This window comes from Sturnira hondurensis, unplaced genomic scaffold (assembly GCF_014824575.4).
Source record: "Sturnira hondurensis isolate 20B ecotype Veracruz unplaced genomic scaffold, ASM1482457v3 Scaffold0017436, whole genome shotgun sequence".
Taxonomy (NCBI): Eukaryota; Metazoa; Chordata; class Mammalia; order Chiroptera; family Phyllostomidae; genus Sturnira; species Sturnira hondurensis.
The window spans coordinates 230535-249088 of NW_028090067.1; the positions used below are offsets into that span (position 1 = coordinate 230535).

The following is an 18554-nucleotide window of genomic DNA, read 5'->3' on the forward strand; positions in this document are numbered from 1 at the left end:
TATATGCTAATATACCCAAGTGAGAAGTTTATTTTGATCTCACTGATTTGAAAATGCATGGATTCCCTAAATGAAAAGACAATGGTTAGCATCAGGGTGCAACTTATTTTCCTCATGAGGGAGAGAGAAGACTCTCTGAGAAAGAAAAAAGAAAAGGAGAAGGATTCTGGACTGACAAATTCTTCTGTAAACACGTTACTGACAAAACTGCTGGAAAACACTGGCAGGTTCTGCTTGTCAAAAATCCTTACCTACTGAATATTTTAGCAGGAAGTATTAGAGTATCTAAAACTATTCGTAACTAAAACAAAAGATAGGACTGGAATCTGTGGGTTTATAGAGTACAACTTCCTGGAAAATGTCACATCTGAGTTGAAAATAGAGATGTGTGATGGCCAAAGCACCACCTTTTATGTGTGTGATGCAGTCACAACCTCCCACGAGAGAGCTCCTTTGTTGTTCTGTTGGTCTGGACCACAGTGTGTCCTAAGGTGGACAGAAGGACCTGGGCATCTGCACTGCAGGCCTGGATATCGCACTGCTTTGTCTGTACTTCACAAGTATTGTACCACTGAATTACCAGCAAAGGTGGGTACTGAGTAAAGTCTCTGAGAATGCTTGTGAGTCTGATTTAACAGCCCAATCCCTTGTGTTACCATCTTGATGAATTGGTAACTTCTGTTCCCCTAGGTCATGAGAAACATCATGCATGCTCTTAGCATGCATAATGGTAGAGTTCACGTGCAGCAGAGTTATCACGGTCCTTCTCATGTCCTTGAGAACTTCCATTGTGCCAGGCAGATTTCTGCATCCTTATGCCTTGAAACTTCTAGGTCTTCTCCCTCCAGATCTGCTAAAAGCTTAGCTGCCCTCACATCAGTGAATCTCAAGATCTGATATATAATTATCACAGCTACTTTTGCCCCTCTAATATTCAGAGACTCTCTAGGGATGCGTGCTTGAAAAAGAAAATGTGGGGGGGAAAACATATTTCTTTTTTTCTAAGACTTCAGAAAGCTTTCCTGACATGGGGGGAAGGAGAGGAAACTAATGGTGAAATGATGAAATGGCGGAGGGTAGTGAAAGGTAAAAAGGAGAGGTCAGAGTGGCAGGCCTGATGCTATTGATGAAAAACCCACGCTGTGAGAAAACGGGATGCATTGGGTGAGCCTCAGGTAACACTCAAATCAACATGTCTCTTCATTAACATCTCGGATCAGAAGGGGAAGTGAGGAAACATCTGAAAAAACTTACCCTCTGTGTGAGAGAGTGTTGTATACTTCCTGCTGTGAAGGCACATTCTAGCCATTCCTGCCATTAACTGGAGATGATTTTCCTTAAGAAGAGACACTGTGTTTAACACACTCGGACAACACTGTTCCCTGCAATATCCAATAATCTTTGTAAGCCTTCAGGAAAACATAGTGATAATAATAATTAGTAAACTAAAAACAAGCTGGAACCCTGTCATTAGGTAGAAAAGACTATTTCTGAATCTTGATTTGGTTAGAAAAAGAGATTCGAGATTTATCCTTGGTTGAAAAACAATAAAACACCTCTCCATTCTTTTCCAAAGAGGGCTGATAAAAGTAGAAAACCCAGAATGAGAATCAGTTGTCTTTTGGAACCAACCAGGGTAACAACAGGTAGAAAAAAGAACTGCTTATTTTCAGAATAAGTGTTTCTGTGTTATAGTTTTTTTAAAGCATATGTATGTTTTCCTTTGGCAAAAAATAGACAATTATGCAAAAGTAAAAATTAAATGCTCAAGAAGCATGATTTATAACTTATTTTAGACTTCAAATGTGTTGATATACTATTTCATATTCTGCATCTATTACTATATTACTTGATTACATTCCTCTTATATCTCACTTTACTCAAGAATAAAGTGATTTTGGTTGGATGGTCACATTGTCCTTACACTTTAAAATATAAATGAAGGGGTTTGTTACTCTGCCCTGGCCCATCACAAGGTGAAATGATGAAATCAAGTGGCATTTACCTCAATTGTATTTTCAGTATTTAAAATATACCATTAAATGCAAAATAAGAGTATTGATCTGAGTTTCTTAAGATATATGCATAACACTATCATAAAAGCAAGTTTTATAATGTATTATACATGATATTGGGTTGGCCAAAAAGTTCTCTTAATTTTTTCCATAACATAAAAGATACATTTTTCATTTTCAGCAATAACTTTATTTATTTGGGTATTTTGTGTGTGGCAATTATCTACTGTATGTATAACATTGATTGTTCTCAATTAATGTCTCAATTTGATTGCTGTCAATTTCCACTGGTCTACCCAACTGCACAGCATTGCCCAGCACGAACTTCACAAACTACTTTTGACATGTTCAAATCAGTCACAGCACCTTCTCTGTACACCACACAATTTTTTTGCATTTCACTTGTATTTTGCTTTTCTTGAAATAATAAAGCATAATATGCCAAAAATGTTGTGTATTTTCTTCCATCTTCAATATTAAATTTGCTACACAAAAAATACACTAATTTTGATAAGGTTTTTAAAAATGCACTCTGATATGATAGCTGTCACAATGCAATCTAGGAAAATTGTTTCAAATGAATTTATAGACAACTAAGTGCCATGGAAAAAAACAAATGATCTTTTTGGTCAACCTAATATTTAAGGGACATGTTTTCTGGATCGATCAGGAAATAAAGGACAAGTGAGTGAATCCGTTACTGAGAGAGAAGCATGAGCAAAAAACACTTGAGAAAAAAGTTAAAAAATGCTGAATGAAAGTATCCAGGGCATAAGTTATGTTTCTTTTGGGAAAATCTGGAAGCAATCAAATGTGTGATGCATGGTTTTCAAAGCAAGAGGTTCATAGTAAATTTAATAAAATCAGAAATTTAAAAAAATAATTTTTATTAAGAGAAATTCAATCATTACCAATGGGAATGGTTTAAAATTTATTTATATAAAGTTTGTTAAAATAAGATAAAATACACTGATGTGTTTCACTGCCTCCTAGTGGTAGAATAATGAGTATAATTTGTTCAAATGAAAGGACTTCTGCTTTTAGTCATACAAGTATTGAATTTTGTGAGAAAACAATTAAATAAGTTGTTTCTCACAAATATGATGGTTTTGATTTCATAACTTTCTCCATCCTCTGCACTCTACAGGGTAATGACACACAGATAGTGTGTGTGTGTGTGTGTGTGTGTGTGTGTGTGTGTGTGTGCGCGCACCCACACATCCACCAGCTTACAAATCAGCAGAAGTTAAAATTTGTATGGCACAAGAATGCTCTCATCCTTTCATCCATGAAGCCTATTGCGGCAACCTGGGTAGAGATAAAGTACTGTTTCCTTTGATTTCTCGTCTCCAATTTCACACCCTGACACCTTTCTTGTAGTGCAGTTCTATGAAACGTGACCTTAGCTTAAACACAGAAAAAGCAGAAGAGCAGTCAAACTAGAGAAACTAAAATTATGGGAAAAAAAGAGAACCATCATCCCAGAATCAGGTGCTGAGTGTCTGACCCAGTACAAAGATGGGAGGGAGTTCCTAAAACCCTGGCTGGGAACAGACACAGGAAAGAAAACTCACCCTTGCAGCCCAGATGACACAAGGTTGGTTTATTTACTTTTAGCCCTGTGACTCTGGACACCCTGCATTTTAAACAAAGTGGATATACGCCATCAGACTCAGCCATTTATCCACATGCTGCAACAACAGAGTTGAGGAAATAATTAGATGACTTATTTCTCCATTTTCTTTATTATATTTTTTCACATTAGCTTTGGAGTAAAAACCACCACCAACCTGCATTTATCTCAGGAGTTTAAATGTTTTAAGCCACGCGTCCCTCCTAAGTAATTAGAGATTCTATCTCGAGTTATCTGAATTTCAATGAGGCTGTGTGGGTATATGCATGTCCGTCCTTTGGTTTGTGTGGTCAGTCAGCACACGTTTTGAATGCAGCCATAGCAAGAATTTCCTTCTTAAAACGATGAACTGCTTGTTGTTTTCATACCTCTAATATGATCCCACATATTATTTCAGAGGCATAGAAAAAGCTAATTAGTTTAAACCAAATGATAACAATGAGTAAAAACTATTATGATTCAAAGAAGTGTGTTTGTTGAATAAAACAATGGAAAAATAAAATTTCACTGGGTATTGAATGAAGCCAGGTATTAGAATCATGATCACCTATTTTATCTTTAATTATCTAAAGTATAAACCATGAACCTATTAAGTTTATTTAAATGACATCAAATGGTAAGGATATTGAACACTTATATTTTATTTATGAGTTAGACCATTTTATTTTCATAGAAACAGAGGTGTTTGTAGCTTAATGTTTAATAATGATTTATTTTTATTTGTTATTAATTTTCCAAACAACTTTAATTCTATGCTATTAACATAATTTCTTAAGACACTTATGTCAGTTTTATAGTAAGTGTTTTAGAATAAAGCTAGTAACCAGATAACTTGTTCAAAAGTCCATTCAATGTTAAATTAAAAGGGTTCGGCTTAAATTTGAAGTATTTCAGTAATCCCCAAAGGCAACTGTGTGGCACTTGGCTTGTGAAAATAGACTCATGTCTTCACTGTAACTGAAATTCTGCCGATCACAGAGACCCCAGCTCTCTATTAAATTTTTTGTGTCATTAGAGAGGAGGTAATACTTGAATCTGTCCTTGATCCACACTCTGGAACAGAACACAATCACAGAGCAGGAAGCGACATCTTCAGAAAGAAATGAAGAAAGGGCTCATATTCGAATTAAAGTTGAAGATTGTCTAAAACAAACAGAACGTAGAAATACAGAACTATGTTTATTATAAAGTGAGAACTAGATAACAGACCTGCCTTATATCAAAACCTATTTCGGACAGAAAAACTCAACAAACATCCTCTCTCGTTACCCTTCTGAATAAAACTTACATACTAAAAAGTAATAAAAATATGAAGTTTAGTAACCTTTAGATTCAAAACCCATGCAACTACCACCCATGTCAAGAATAGAAAACTTCCAGGATCACCCAGATCTTTCCTCATTTAACTTCCAGTTACCGTCCCCTTTCTCCTTCCATATATTACCACCATCTTTGCCTCTCACATTATCTTGAAGTCTAATGTAAACTATAGTTTAGTTTCCCCTGGTTTTGAAATTTACACAACGAGAACAATGTACCATAAACTCTTTTGTGTCTAGATCATTTTCTTCAAGTTCTTGTACTAAGAGTCACCCAAGGCCTGGCCTCCATCTCATTGAGGACAGCTAGGTTCCATGGAAATTCACGTAGCTGGTGAATAAGACACACTCACTGATGTAAATCAGTTGGGGCTCATTTTGTACACTGGAGTGGGGTCAACTTTATTGAAAACAAAATGAATAATAATGACGATAAAGGAAATTTGGAGGCACAGAACTTCTAGGAGCATGAATTATGGGAAACTGTTGACTCCTTTCAATAATTTTGTCGTTGTTTTTGTGTTTCCTTTTTTCTTAAGACAGGTCTTACGAGTGAGTCTGCCACTACATCCAACACACAGCAGCTTAAAGGAATAAACACATAATATCATACAGTTTCTGAGGGTTAAGAATCCTTAAACAACTCAGCAGGATGGATGAGACTCAAGTTCTCTCATGAGGTTGCCGTCAGGATGTCATCTGGGGCTGTGTTATCTGAAGGCTTGACTAGAGTAGGAAAGTTAACTTGCAAGAGATTCATTACATAACTGCTAGAAATAGACTTTATTTCCTTGCCGGTCCTTCATAATATTCTTCAGTACCGAGTCGTATGGTCCTTTCAACAGGTGGCTCATGATATGATAGCTTGCTTTCCCACATCAAGTGATCTGAAAGAGGAAAAAGAGGGAAAAGCCACGCTGTCTTTTATGAACTAGATTCAGAAGTGGCACACTATCATTTCCACTGTATTTCACTGGTCACACAGATCAGCCCTGAGATAATGTGGAAGGAAATTACACAAAGGTACATGAATGTGAAAGTCGGGACATTTGTCTATAACACATACCTTATGAACTTTCGGCTTTACACAAACTGACAATATAAGATACATCTCTTTTAGTATTGTGAAATTTATAAGTACATTTACAACTGTTGCTATGTAACCTACAAGAGGACAAGGCAACGGAGAGAGCAGGGTTGGTGTTTGTACAATCCCATTTACACACTATGGCCTGTGGAGCAACTTTGTCCCACCGTTGTTTTTCTAATTAAATTCCCTTGTAGCACAGCTAAACCCTCCATTTACATAGTATCTGTGTCTTCTTTTGCACAGCCGAGTACTTTTAACAAAGACTAGCTCACAAAGTTGAAAACATTTACTATCCCATTCTGTAGAAAACGCTTTGCACCCCATGTGCTTACACGTGAAGAGAAAACATTCAAAAGCTCCGAAATTATGAAAATGTAAAACAAGGGCTAAATGTTCCGAATAGGTCCAGGCTTATTTAATTTAAAGAAAATCTAAGGCTTCAATGAGCCTACTCATATAATGCTTTTTTGTGCTTTTCGTACCATTTATTGTTATCCTTTTACAGTTGTTCCACTTTCCCCCCTTTGCTCTCCTCTGCCCAGCCCATGCTCCACAGGACCCCCACTCCCACAGTCAACCCCACACCGTTGTCCATGTCCGGGGGTCATTCACACAGGTTCTTTGACTGGCCCCTTCTCCTTCTGTCCACTATCCCCCCACCCCTCCCCTCTGATCACAGTCAGTCCATGTTTCTATGTCTCCGGTTCTATTTTGCTTGTTAGTTTATTTTGTTCATCAGATTCCTCTTAGAGGTGAGATCCCATGGTGTTTGACTTTCACCAACTGGCTCATTTCACTTAGCATACTGCTCTCCACAACTTACCATGGAGAAAATTGGTCAGGCATCCTGTCTGGTTTATACAACCAGCCTCTGCAGAGAATTCTGCTTGATCGCTCCTGAAGCCCGATTTCACCAAATAAATATTAGAAAAAATGTAAACAGTTTTAGCCGTAGAAAAATATATCTTTGTGTAAATAAGAACACTGGGAAGTTTCCAATAATGTACAGTTTGAAAATGATTTTAATAAGGGCAAACAGTCTGATACAGCAGGAAAAAGAGAACTCAAATGGACCAGGAAACACCCAGGGACAAACTACCCAGTGTTCTTCTTATTCACACAAAGATGTAATTTTGCTATGGATAAAATTGCTGACATGTGCTCTAATATTCATTTGATGAAATTGGGCCTCAGGAGCGATCGGGCAGAATTTCCTGCAGAAGCTGGTTGTATAAATGAGACAGGATGTCTGACCAGCCACCTCCACCACAAGTTGTCAATAAAAAAAATTGGCTCCAGGTTCCACTCAAGACTTTCGAACTTTAAAAAAAACCATAAATAATTAGTTAGTTATTTAGCTCCCTGTCCTTACCATGATATACAGAAGCAAAAATGACACTTCAGCATTTCTGGAGATAAGCAAAAATAACTCTATCGGGTGAAGTTAGATGTCACTAACGGAGTGCCTAAGGATGAATATATCAGGGAGCTATAAAACCACAATGAGCTACCACCTCACACCGGTCAGAATGGCTATCACCAATCAATCAACAAACAAGCCTTGGCCAGGATGTGGAGAAAAGGGAGTCTTCATGCCCTGTTGGTGGGAATGCAGACAGGTGCAGCCACTGTGGAAAACAGTGTGGAGTTTCCTCAAAAACCTAAAAATGAAACTGTCTAATGACCCAGCAATTCCACTTCTGGATGTATATCTGAAAAAACCCAAACCACTAATTCAAAACAATATATGCACCCCTATGTTCATAGCAGCATTATTTACAAGAGCCAAGACAAGGAAGCAGCCCAAGTGTCCATCAAGAGACTAATGAACAAAAAACTGTGGGGTACAATGGAATGTTAGTTGGCCACAAAAAAAGAATAAAATACTACCATTTGGACAAATACACAAAGGGTATTGTGCTAACTGAAAAGTTCACTCAGAGAAAAACAAATACCATAGGATTTCACTTATATTCAGAATCTAAAGAACAATATAAACAAACAAAATGGAAACAAACTGAAAGGCACGGAGGACAGAGCGATGGCTGTCAATGGGCAGAGGGGTTGGGGGACCACATGCAAGAGCGGAGGTGATTAAGAAGTACAGGTTGGTGGTCACAGAATTGCCAAAGGATGTAAAGTACAGCACCAGGAATGTAGTCAATAATACTGTAAAACTACATATGGTACCAAGTGGATACTAGAATTATAAGGAGGAACACCTATAAAATATATAATTGTCTAACCACTATGCTGTATACCTGAAACTAATACAAAATAATATGGAATGTAAACTGTAATTGAAAAATAACATTTTAAATGAAGAAAAATATATCAGGATAACTCAAATAAGATTCCTTGCCCTGGCACGCATGAAGTAAATTCCTGCTTATCAGAAATCAAAGGAGCATTTAAATTCAATGAACTATAAAGTAGCAGCAAAAACATTTCTAGGGGTTTGTTGGTATGGTAGACAGAGCTCTAAGTTGATGCCCAAATGTCCATGCCTTGGTGAACACCTACGTAATTCTCTCCTCTTTAATTTCAGGGGGGGTTGCGGACATAGGCATACCTCTTTTTGTTGAGCTTTGCTTTATTGCACTTTGCAAGTGTAGCATTTTTTACAAATAGAAGGCAAGACCCTGTACCAGAAAAAAGATGAAGTCTTGTTTTTCTGCAATACTTGCTGTATTAAAGTGGTCTGGAACCAGACTGACAATTTCTCCAGTGTACACCTGTATGATAGAATGTTACTCTGTGATTAGAATACATTAAATTCAAAGATGAAGCTATTTTTCAGATGTGACTAAGGTTCCAGATTAGCCAGTTTTTCATTGATCAAAAAGATACTATTATGGAAGAACTAGACTTAATCAGGTGAACAGGTGAAAGAGACTATGCACATCAGACAGAGAGAGGAGTCAGAGATGCTCTTCTTCTGGCCTTGAAGAAGCAAGCGGCCGTGTTCTGACTGCCTATGGGCGGGCTGGTCTGGGAAGTCCTACAGCCAGAAGGAACTAAATTCTGCCTGGGCCCGAATGAGCTTGAAAGAGAAATCTGAGTTTCAGATTAGAAGGCAGCCTTGGTTGGAGGCTACAAAACCACAAGGAAGGAAACAACTGAGTCTTGCTCTGTTCCTGACCCAAAGATAGTAAGAGATAACAAACGTTCAGAGTTTTAAGTCCCTAGACTTCTGGTAATTTGTCAGGAACCCACACATAATGTGTATTATATACATTCAGGGTTACATATTTAGGGTTACAGGATAAAATGAAGGAAGTACACACCTATTATTGCCTTCTTATTTTGTTATTTTGTGTGCTTCTTGGACATTTCTGATAGGTAGCAGCTAGGAAGGAGCGGACCGAGGGGCAATAAAGGCAGGGCCGTCGCCACTACAATCTAACAAAGAACTTAATACAGAGGCTGGAAGCGAAAGAAAGTCATGTCTCACCAATCCACTCAGCAGTCCTGAGCTTGGTCTGGCAAGATTGCCTGGTGCCTCCAGCATCGCAAGCAAAAATAGCACAGGAGAGGGGCAACCCTTGATACTGGAAAAGGGGAGCTCCTATGAGTTTCCATAAAAATCTTACTACAATTGCCAGGTACAAGCAAGAATTTCACAGGAAGAAGAGGGGCCTATGCTGGGAAAGGGGCCTCTGTAACAATTTCACTAAGACAAAGAGCTTTTACTAACTGAGAAAGAAAGCCTTTGTCGCTGTACGTTATTCCCAAGATTTAGAAGGGGAAGAAGGAGGGCTGCCTCTAGAATCTGACTAAAGTATGTAACCCCTGAACTCCAATAGTCAGCGAACTTAGATTAGCTAAACACCCACTTGCAACCTCGGTTCAAACTTACTAACAACTTTCCTTGCTCTCCACATGGGGCATTTAGACCAGCTGGGTGCCTGCCTGCAGCTTTGTGCTGATGTGTTTCATAAACAAACTTGCTATCTCATTTCCTCTGTACAAGTCTGTACAAGCCTCTCACTTGAGTTATTCTTTTGCAGTGAGACAAGAACCAAGCCCAGGGAGGGGGCCTTCTGCCTCGGGCCTGGCTCTCATCCATCACATCTCCTCACCCCCGTCCTTTTGGTTTACCTCTAACACTGAGATATTCACTCCTTAAATCCTTCCGTGTGTGCTAGCCCATTTCAAACAACAACAAGAAACAGAGAACTAAAGAGTTAAAATAGTGTCTTTCCACAAAGAATATATCAAAAATCTTATGTCGGAAGTATAAAAATATAAAGTTACGTGGTAGAAGACATTTATATTTTTTAAAAGTCTTTCCTACTCCAAGACTGCAAAGATGCTTTCAGGATGAACAAAAGCAAAATGCAGGTAAGTGTGAGAGGAAAATATTAGAAATGAAATAGGTCAGATGGACACAGTCTGAGTATGACTAATATGACAAAGCCATGCTGTCCCACTGAATGGGTGCCTAGTAGCCTCCATTCAAGCCAGAACTTTCCATCATGGTACTCTGAAATTATATGGGAGCTGGAAAGCCTCGGAATTGTAACTGGGAGATGACAGGAATTCTCTTCTCTCAATGGAGACAAACCTTGACATAGGTTACTCTCTGCAATTGGACATCATTCCCCATATTCAGCACCTTCTGTTTCCTCATTGCTCCCATGTACTTTGAAAGTTTATGAGTCCTCAGAACAAAGGCAGGTTGGGCTCCAAACACCTTGTGGGTAAGGGTGTGAGAAGTAATCATTGACCCTGCACCAGGTGTGGCTAAATGGAAACATTGAGTTTATGAATGTCATTACTGACATTTTTCTTGGACAGAAATTTTGAAAAAGGAACAGTCTTGGTTCATTACAGAGAAAACCACGCTAAGCAGGAAGACAATCGAATGGAACAAACAAAAGTCCCAGAGGAAATTGCCTTATGGGAGGTCAGGGATAAGGGATAGTTGGAAGAGAAAACTATTCGTTTTAATCATAAGCTAATTGATACTGTTTTTTATTGAACTTTAAATGTGTTATTTTGAAATCACATGAGCAACAAAACCAAACCATATAAAATATCCAGGAAGTACAATCAATATGTGTTATCTTAGTTCAACAGTTGAAAGATGTTATAATCTTTTTTCATAATATAAGTGCACTTTTCCTAAGTCAATCTTTATTAAAGAAAGTAAAGAGTTCAGTTTGCAGTAGTCCTATTATATTTATACTTTGAGAAATAAAAAATAAAAGGTCATTTTCTCTTCCTGGATCCTTAAATAATAAAAATCAACTTGAGTTCTTAATTTTTATCATTTAACTGAAATATAAAACCAGTAAATAAATAGGTATGTCAATACAAATTTTTAAAGGTATCTATACAACAATTTACCAAAAAGAGGAAATTGGCTTTTGAAATCTATGAGACTGTAAAAATTCCACCCAGGTCTGAGGAATTGGACCTCATTGTTCCCCTAGCCCTTTGAAAACGTGCTCAGAAAGCCCTCTATAAAATGCGGTGCCTCCCCTTCCACACACGCACAAAAAGAATTGTTTATTTTACACCTAAGTTTTAGGAAAAGGTACTTGGGATTGATTAGATATTAAGATCTTCAATGCACATGTGACTCGTTCACTGGTTGATAAACATAAGGCCAGAATAAAAAGAATAAAGAAATAGGTATAGAAATCAGGGCTGGGAGTCCCTTTAAGCTTGTAAACTCTGAAAGCACTCAGACGAGAAGCTCGTATTTGACTAAAGATTTAAAACTGTCCCACGGAATTGAGGAGCATCAGGAAAAGATGAACAAACGTGTTTCCCCCTGAGGCTGGAGGATGCCCATGAGGAAGGTGTCAGGTGGCACTTCCAGCTCCACATTACAGCACAGATCTATCCAGAAAGAACTAGCTTCCAGAAAAGTGAGATGGGAATCCCCAATTTAGCATTACAAATGATGGTGATAGATATGATTCAATGTAAATTATTTTATTTAAACTTTGGCAGAGAAAAGTTTTGAGAATGTGCACATGAAAATATAGTATAGTCAGTATTGGTTATGTGCATTATGTCAAAATATTCATGACATTATTTACCTTGCTGCTTCATCATTTTAGGTGTACATGAACAAATTTCATCAATTTTAAAACATGCTTTCAAATATGAACAGGGACACCCCCCCCCAAAACCCTGGAATTATCTTCTGAAGGGTGGGCCCCTTGTAGTACAGGCTCCCCCACTAGGTGAGTGTTCTAGGCACCCACCTGTATCAGTGTGCCAGCTGACGTTGTTATAAAAGGCTGCATTTGGCTTCAGCGAACTTTATTTGAAGACTCTTTCAAAGCATTTGCTGATTTCATGATGTGTAATTTACAAACACACCTGCCAACACTGGGCTGAATGTTCAGCAGTTTTTGACCAAAAACGGCTTGACCCCTGTGCCCCACTCTCCCTATTCACCCTGTCTCTCTGGAGCATGGCTTTTCTTGTTAGTTTGTTTCCCTGATGAACAAAGTCCTCAAAGAGAAACATTTTGCCAATGTGGAAGAAATGAACCAAAAAATGGCAGAAGCATTAAAAGGCATCAAAATCAATAAATTCAAAGAACTGTTTTGAGCCCTGACTGGTGTAGCTCAGTAGATTGAGCCTGGGCTGCGAACCAAAGGGTCTTTGGTTCACTTCCTGGCCAAGGCACAGGCCTGGGTTGAGGGCCAGGTCCCCAGTGTGGGGCGCGTGCGAAGCAACTACACATGGATGTTTCTCTTCCTCTCTTTCTCCCTCCCCTCCCCTCTCTCTAAAAATAAATAAAATATTTTCAAAAAGAAGCTGGTTTGAGCAGTGCAAGAAAACATCTCAACAGGTATATTACATCAAATGAAAAGTACTTTGAAGGTGACTGAAGTTTAAACATGGAAGAATAAATACACAATTTTTAATAAATAAATTGCAGTTTGGAGGGGCCCCCCTAAAACATGTAAGATATAATATGAAACATTTTACAAATCCCAGGGGTAGCTAATCAGTAATAATGTAAGCGGTAAACTTACCATTCTAGTAATACCAGAGTTTCAGGGCCCACCCGTCTGCCGTAAGCAACAGCTAGATAAGCTGTTGTTTACAGATGTAAGGATTTCGTTCTTCACAGGAGTCATCCAAAACATTGTTCTGTGTGCCCAACATTATGCAATTCTTTGTGTTTACATTGGAAAATACTGAAAATCTGTTAAGAAAAATAAAATGTTAACCTATAAGAAAAGAAAATGAAAATGTTCAGGGTTTTTTTTAAAGATGGAACTTTAAACAACATATGTATGAGATATTACTATACTGAGTCATTGTATTTTTTTAATTCAATAGCCACCTTCTTCACAATTTCAAGTACAAGATTCCTAAAACTCAATTATTGCCTCAATAATCAATACCATTGAGACCAGAGATATTTTTGTTCTTGCCATTGTCATTAATAGTTCTAATATTATGACCAATTTTGCTTCTATTTTGTTTTAAAATGCATTTGCTAATGTAGTCTAGGAAAACAAATCAGAGCATAAAATGTGTCACTGTATCATGCTACAAATACTATGTCTATGAATGGAAATGAGATTTTAAGATTACAAATATGCAAAAAAACATAAGCCCAGAATGTATGAAATATCAGAGGATGCTGAGAACATTGGGTCTCCCCAGAGTAAAGAAAAGAATGGCTCCCCTGTTTTCTCTGGACATCTTTTGCATGTAAGGGCAACTTTGTATCCCTTGTCATTCATTATTAATCTGCTCACAGAAGTGGTGGTGTCATAGCAAAAAGAAAAAGTCAAAACCTCTTTTACGGTAACAGATAAAATTAACTTCATGTTGCTTGAGCATATACTTGGGTGTTGTAGGTAATGCTAAAGTTGTTATTCTTTCGTACAGTTTCTCTTGTCTGTGTTGTCATGCTCCAGATAGTGTTTCTGAGGTTTACATTGTCTGGTGAGATCTAAGGACAAACTCATAAACAGCAGACAAGCCTTGACTGCCAGGAACTTACGTATCTGGGGAGAGAGCAGAGCCATCTTCCCACAACCAGACACGACGTTCTTCACTGTAAGAGAGTCCAATCCAGTAAAATGTTTTACTGAACTTTAAAAAACTCTGCGTGGAAATAGAGACAAACATATTAATCGAATTTGAATCTACCCTGGGCATAATGTCCTTTTAAGAAAGTCAATGTCCAGACTCATATTCAGACTCTAAGTCACTCAAACTGAAATCATCTTTAATTCTGGTTTAGAAGGTACAGTCGCAGGTCTAAGACCCATTCTCACCTACAAAGGCCCATTCAGTTATGGAGAAAAAAATCACAATCTCACTTCTTGAATGAATTAAAAACATCATAAATGGATTAGATTTTCATGGAACATTTCTTTCACACGACATCAACCATCAAATTTGATTCTAAATTGCCAGTATCATGAGGAATAACTCCTTGGATATAACCTATTCTACCTCAACTCAACACAGGTTCCTCATCCACCTTATATCCCAGAAAAATGGCAAAAGTGGCATAATTACAAATATATATATTTAATTAAAGAACTCAAAATGACACACTTGCTTAGTTGATTCTTTGAACAAAAAAGACCTATTGTTTCTTCTTTGACCTCTTTCTAAAATTCCTCTCACACTTTATCTGGCACCTATCTTCATTTTTATTCCTGTATTATAATGATTGTTTTAAGGTATAAAAAATGAGTAAGTCATTATTAGTTCAAATACAACCATTCATTTACTACCTGAAAAAAAGATTTAAATCAAAGTAGCCAGCTTACTTAGATTGTATGTTATTCTAGGCCAAACAAAATATAAGAAGCTAGAATTAAATACGTGCCAGTTCAGTTCTGCTTTTCAGCTGAAATAGAGTGGAATTCTGAGAAGCACAGATATCCCTACTTTCTGCCCAACTTTTTCTTTCATTGGAAATGAAGTAACAGTTGCATTGGAACCCAATCCACTTTTCTTGGCAAGAATAACAGCCACAGCCTAAGAGGAAAAAATAAAACTTGACTGATGACGTTGCAGATTCATTGTTAAGTGCTATTTACTCACTTAAAAATCATTTGTTATTTTTTTCTGCAAATATTCTTTGAGAATCTACTTCATTCACCAAACTTCCAAGGATGGTCAAATGAATGAATGATGAACGTAATATTCTAGAGCCAGAACTAGAATTATGTGATTTTCAAGCATTATTAATTATATTTAATGTTAATTTGGGTAAGTATGCATAAGAATTACAGCATGTTAAAACATTCTGTAGCAGAGTGTAGGAAGTGAACAAAAGTTGAGTTCTGCTGTGCACACAGGAGTAAATTAGATAAAGGAGATATTTAAGGGAGGAAGACGTTTTAGCATATTTCCTGAGTCAGAAGGAATATGGTACATTGGAAAAATTATGATATATATTTTAGGTATTTTATCTTCAAAATGAAAATAGATAAACGATTAGTTTGAAGTCCAATCCTACAGTTAACCAGCACCTTGAACATTTTGTCCTCAGAAACAGGAGTGCATGGTACACACCCAAGTCTTCATCAGGTGAATGGCACTAACGTTATGGTGTAGACAGGAGGCTGCAGGGGGCGGGAGGTGGTGGAAATGGAGAGAAGCTGGGTACTAACTTCCAGTTAGAAGATTAATGTTCCGAGGATCTACTGCATAATATTGTCACTATATTGTTATAGTTAATAGTTAACCTTCTGTATTATACACTTGTTAAGTTGCTAAAGAGTCGATATTAAATGTTCTCAGAATTGAAAAGTGTAATGATGTGACATGACGCAGGTATTAGCTTGTGCTACAATGCTCATCATATTGCAAGAGGTAAGTGTGTGAAATCAATGCAGTATACACCTTAAACTCACACAACATGATACAGTGATTACATCTTAATAAAGCTGGGAAATTCCCTGAGAACAAAAAGATAAATAAATTCTTATAATATCACAGAAGATGATGAGACAACTAAGAGAAAACTTGGAAAAATAAATTTTAAAAACTGGAATAAGATCTGGCTTAAGACAGAAAAGTAGGGTCAGATGCAAACACTTCTGCAGTGTATTCTGAGTCTGCAAGAAATAGAAGCAAAGATGAAGGGATGTAAGTGTATAGGTGCACAAGTTGTGAGCAAATACAGGCAGGTAGTTTTAACATGCACTATAGTTTATTACTGATGTTACTTAAACATGAACGCTCATGCAGGAAAAACATGTCATTTCAAGCTAATATTCTCCTTATTACTTAAATATTTAAATGATGCACAGTATGATTTAATCATTCTTACACTACAGGATGAAGAAATGAGACTATCCTACGATTAGTAGGTAAACTTGTATTTTGCTAAGTGTAATATTCCATCACACTCCTATGTGAGAAAAATAGAAAACTATTTCACGCTCTAACAGAACTAGTATCTTCAAAAGTATGGGACCTACCTCCCAGGGGTTCAGTGGTGGGTCCTGGAGATGGTATTGGCTGAACACTCCCTTTAGTAAGTGCTAGAAGAAATTATTAGACATTTGCTTAACCAGGGGACTAGACGGTAATGGAAAAATATAATAAAGATTTTAAAAAGAAATTTACTTAATTAGATACAGGTGTATTAAATAACACAATATTACACATTAGTAAAATGAAACCTTTATTATTAAATGCTTTCATCACAGTTTTAATGGTTATATAGACTTGCCTAGAAAAACTTACCATTGTTCAACAAAATTCCCAAAGTAGCCATCAGCACAAGGCACATTACTCCTATGATCCCAGAAATCAGCCTCCACAGGGTGGTCTGAGAAGCTTTAGAGAAAGAGAGGTAGAGAAATCACTTAAAGCGCAACTACAGGAGCTAAAATTCTTATAAACAGAAACCAGGGCGAGAGGATCCAACATTTTCTTTGGTTTGATGACTCGACTATCTTGCCATTGGAAATGAAAACATTCCATTCAGAACTTTGCCCAGTACTAAAAGTGTTAGGCCTTATTCTGTAGTAAAATTATCCATATCTTTTTTCAGCTACGTCTCAGGAAGTGTATATAATATTTATACGTAAGATCTCGTGGCAACACAGCCCAGAGATACAGGGTGAGAAGGGATGAACAGGCACTGAAGTCTGTTTTATGAGCTTACATAACAGACATTAATTTAATTTTTCAACAAAACCCACAAAATACAGTATGATCCCCATTAGGTGGAGAGCAAATTTAGAATTCATTATAGTGTTATTTTTTCAAGGTTCCAAAGCTGGTAAGTACCCAAGTCAGAAATCAAATGCGAGTTTGTCTTGGACCAGCGCTTTTATTTAACGTGGGCTATCATTGTCACACTGATGCCACTTGGGAATGGGTCCCTCTGAGGAAGACCAGGTGCTCAGAAACTTGAAGAGGCCTTACAGGGAAGAAAAGACACAGGAATATCTGTACCTGGTGTGATAAGAGGACCCCCGAAAAACGCAAGGGCAGTACTTGGGGAGCTGGGTTCATTCCTCAGTGCACTGAATTATGATACACAAACAACCCTTTTTTCACGAGGACATTATACTTCCTAAGTCCCCGTATGACTTGCCTTTCCCCCTCAAACAAGCCCACATTAGGAGATTCTGCGTAAACATCAGCACACTCCCAAAGAGTGCCGACATTCACAGCAGTGCAATACGTCAACGTGAAAATCTAGGTGGCTTTTGGATGGCACAACACAATTGCTAAGTTTTTAAACAGCACTTGTAATTATCGTGTCGTTAATATTTGGCATTCTATATTCACTCTATACTAGCATTAAATTGCTCATAATTTAACCTGGAAAATTCAGTTTTCGTTCAGAATTCAGAGCTTTTCTGTCATAAGTCATTCTTTAAACCTGTTGGAGAAACTTCACAAAATCATCTCTAAGTTACAGATTGAAGAATCAGAGACATAAAGGTAAGTGTAAAATGCTTTCCATAATTTTTTCTTAAAGCATGCCCCGAAATTAACTACCCCTACCAGAAAGCGAGAAACCTTTTCTGTTTTGTTTTTTTAATTTAAGACTCAGGCTGACATACCTGCCATGAGAATGTTGCTCCGGATAAGTCACCGTGTTTGTTTGTTTGAGAAGAATGGTGTTGGGTCACGGAATTAAGCTGGAGGCTAAGAATCTGAATTATTGTGTATGAAGACATTCAAAAGGTGAAGAAAATCTGTGTATTTAAGCCATATTCTTGGTGTTCAGGAAACCACAATACAGGAACTTCTCACTACACTTGTGTAACACAAATTCTCTATCAAAAAAAGTGAGAAAAAGTTTTTAACATTTGAATGGTAATCACCTTTTAAAAATATTCAGAAAATAGGGGGAAAAGATGGGTATATCAAAGGTAAATTTACTTAGTATAATAAAGTTCCACAAAAAAGTTTCCTCTTTTAATGATTAGAAACATTTAAATTTCCCTGTGCTATTCACAGATTAAACCACTTGGCATATATTAGCAGAGTTACTTCTGAAAATGGCTTAATAATAAACATACATA

General features: G+C 37.3%; 1 protein-coding gene across 1 annotated transcript; it reads right to left on the reverse strand.

Annotated features, from left to right (window-relative positions):
* Nucleotides 1–4383: 4383 nt before the first annotated feature.
* On the reverse strand, nt 4384–18225 carry KLRD1 (killer cell lectin like receptor D1). The gene is made up of 7 exons (XM_037068025.1): nt 18090–18225; nt 16756–16848; nt 16488–16550; nt 14885–15036; nt 14045–14148; nt 13062–13234; nt 4384–5854 (listed from the first exon to the last, which is right to left on the reverse strand). The coding sequence occupies exons 1-6, from the start codon at nt 18094–18096 to the stop codon at nt 13114–13116; spliced, it is 540 nt and encodes a 179-aa protein (XP_036923920.1). The 5' UTR covers nt 18097–18225; the 3' UTR covers nt 4384–5854; nt 13062–13113.
* Between the last annotated feature and the right edge of the window lie 329 nt (nt 18226–18554).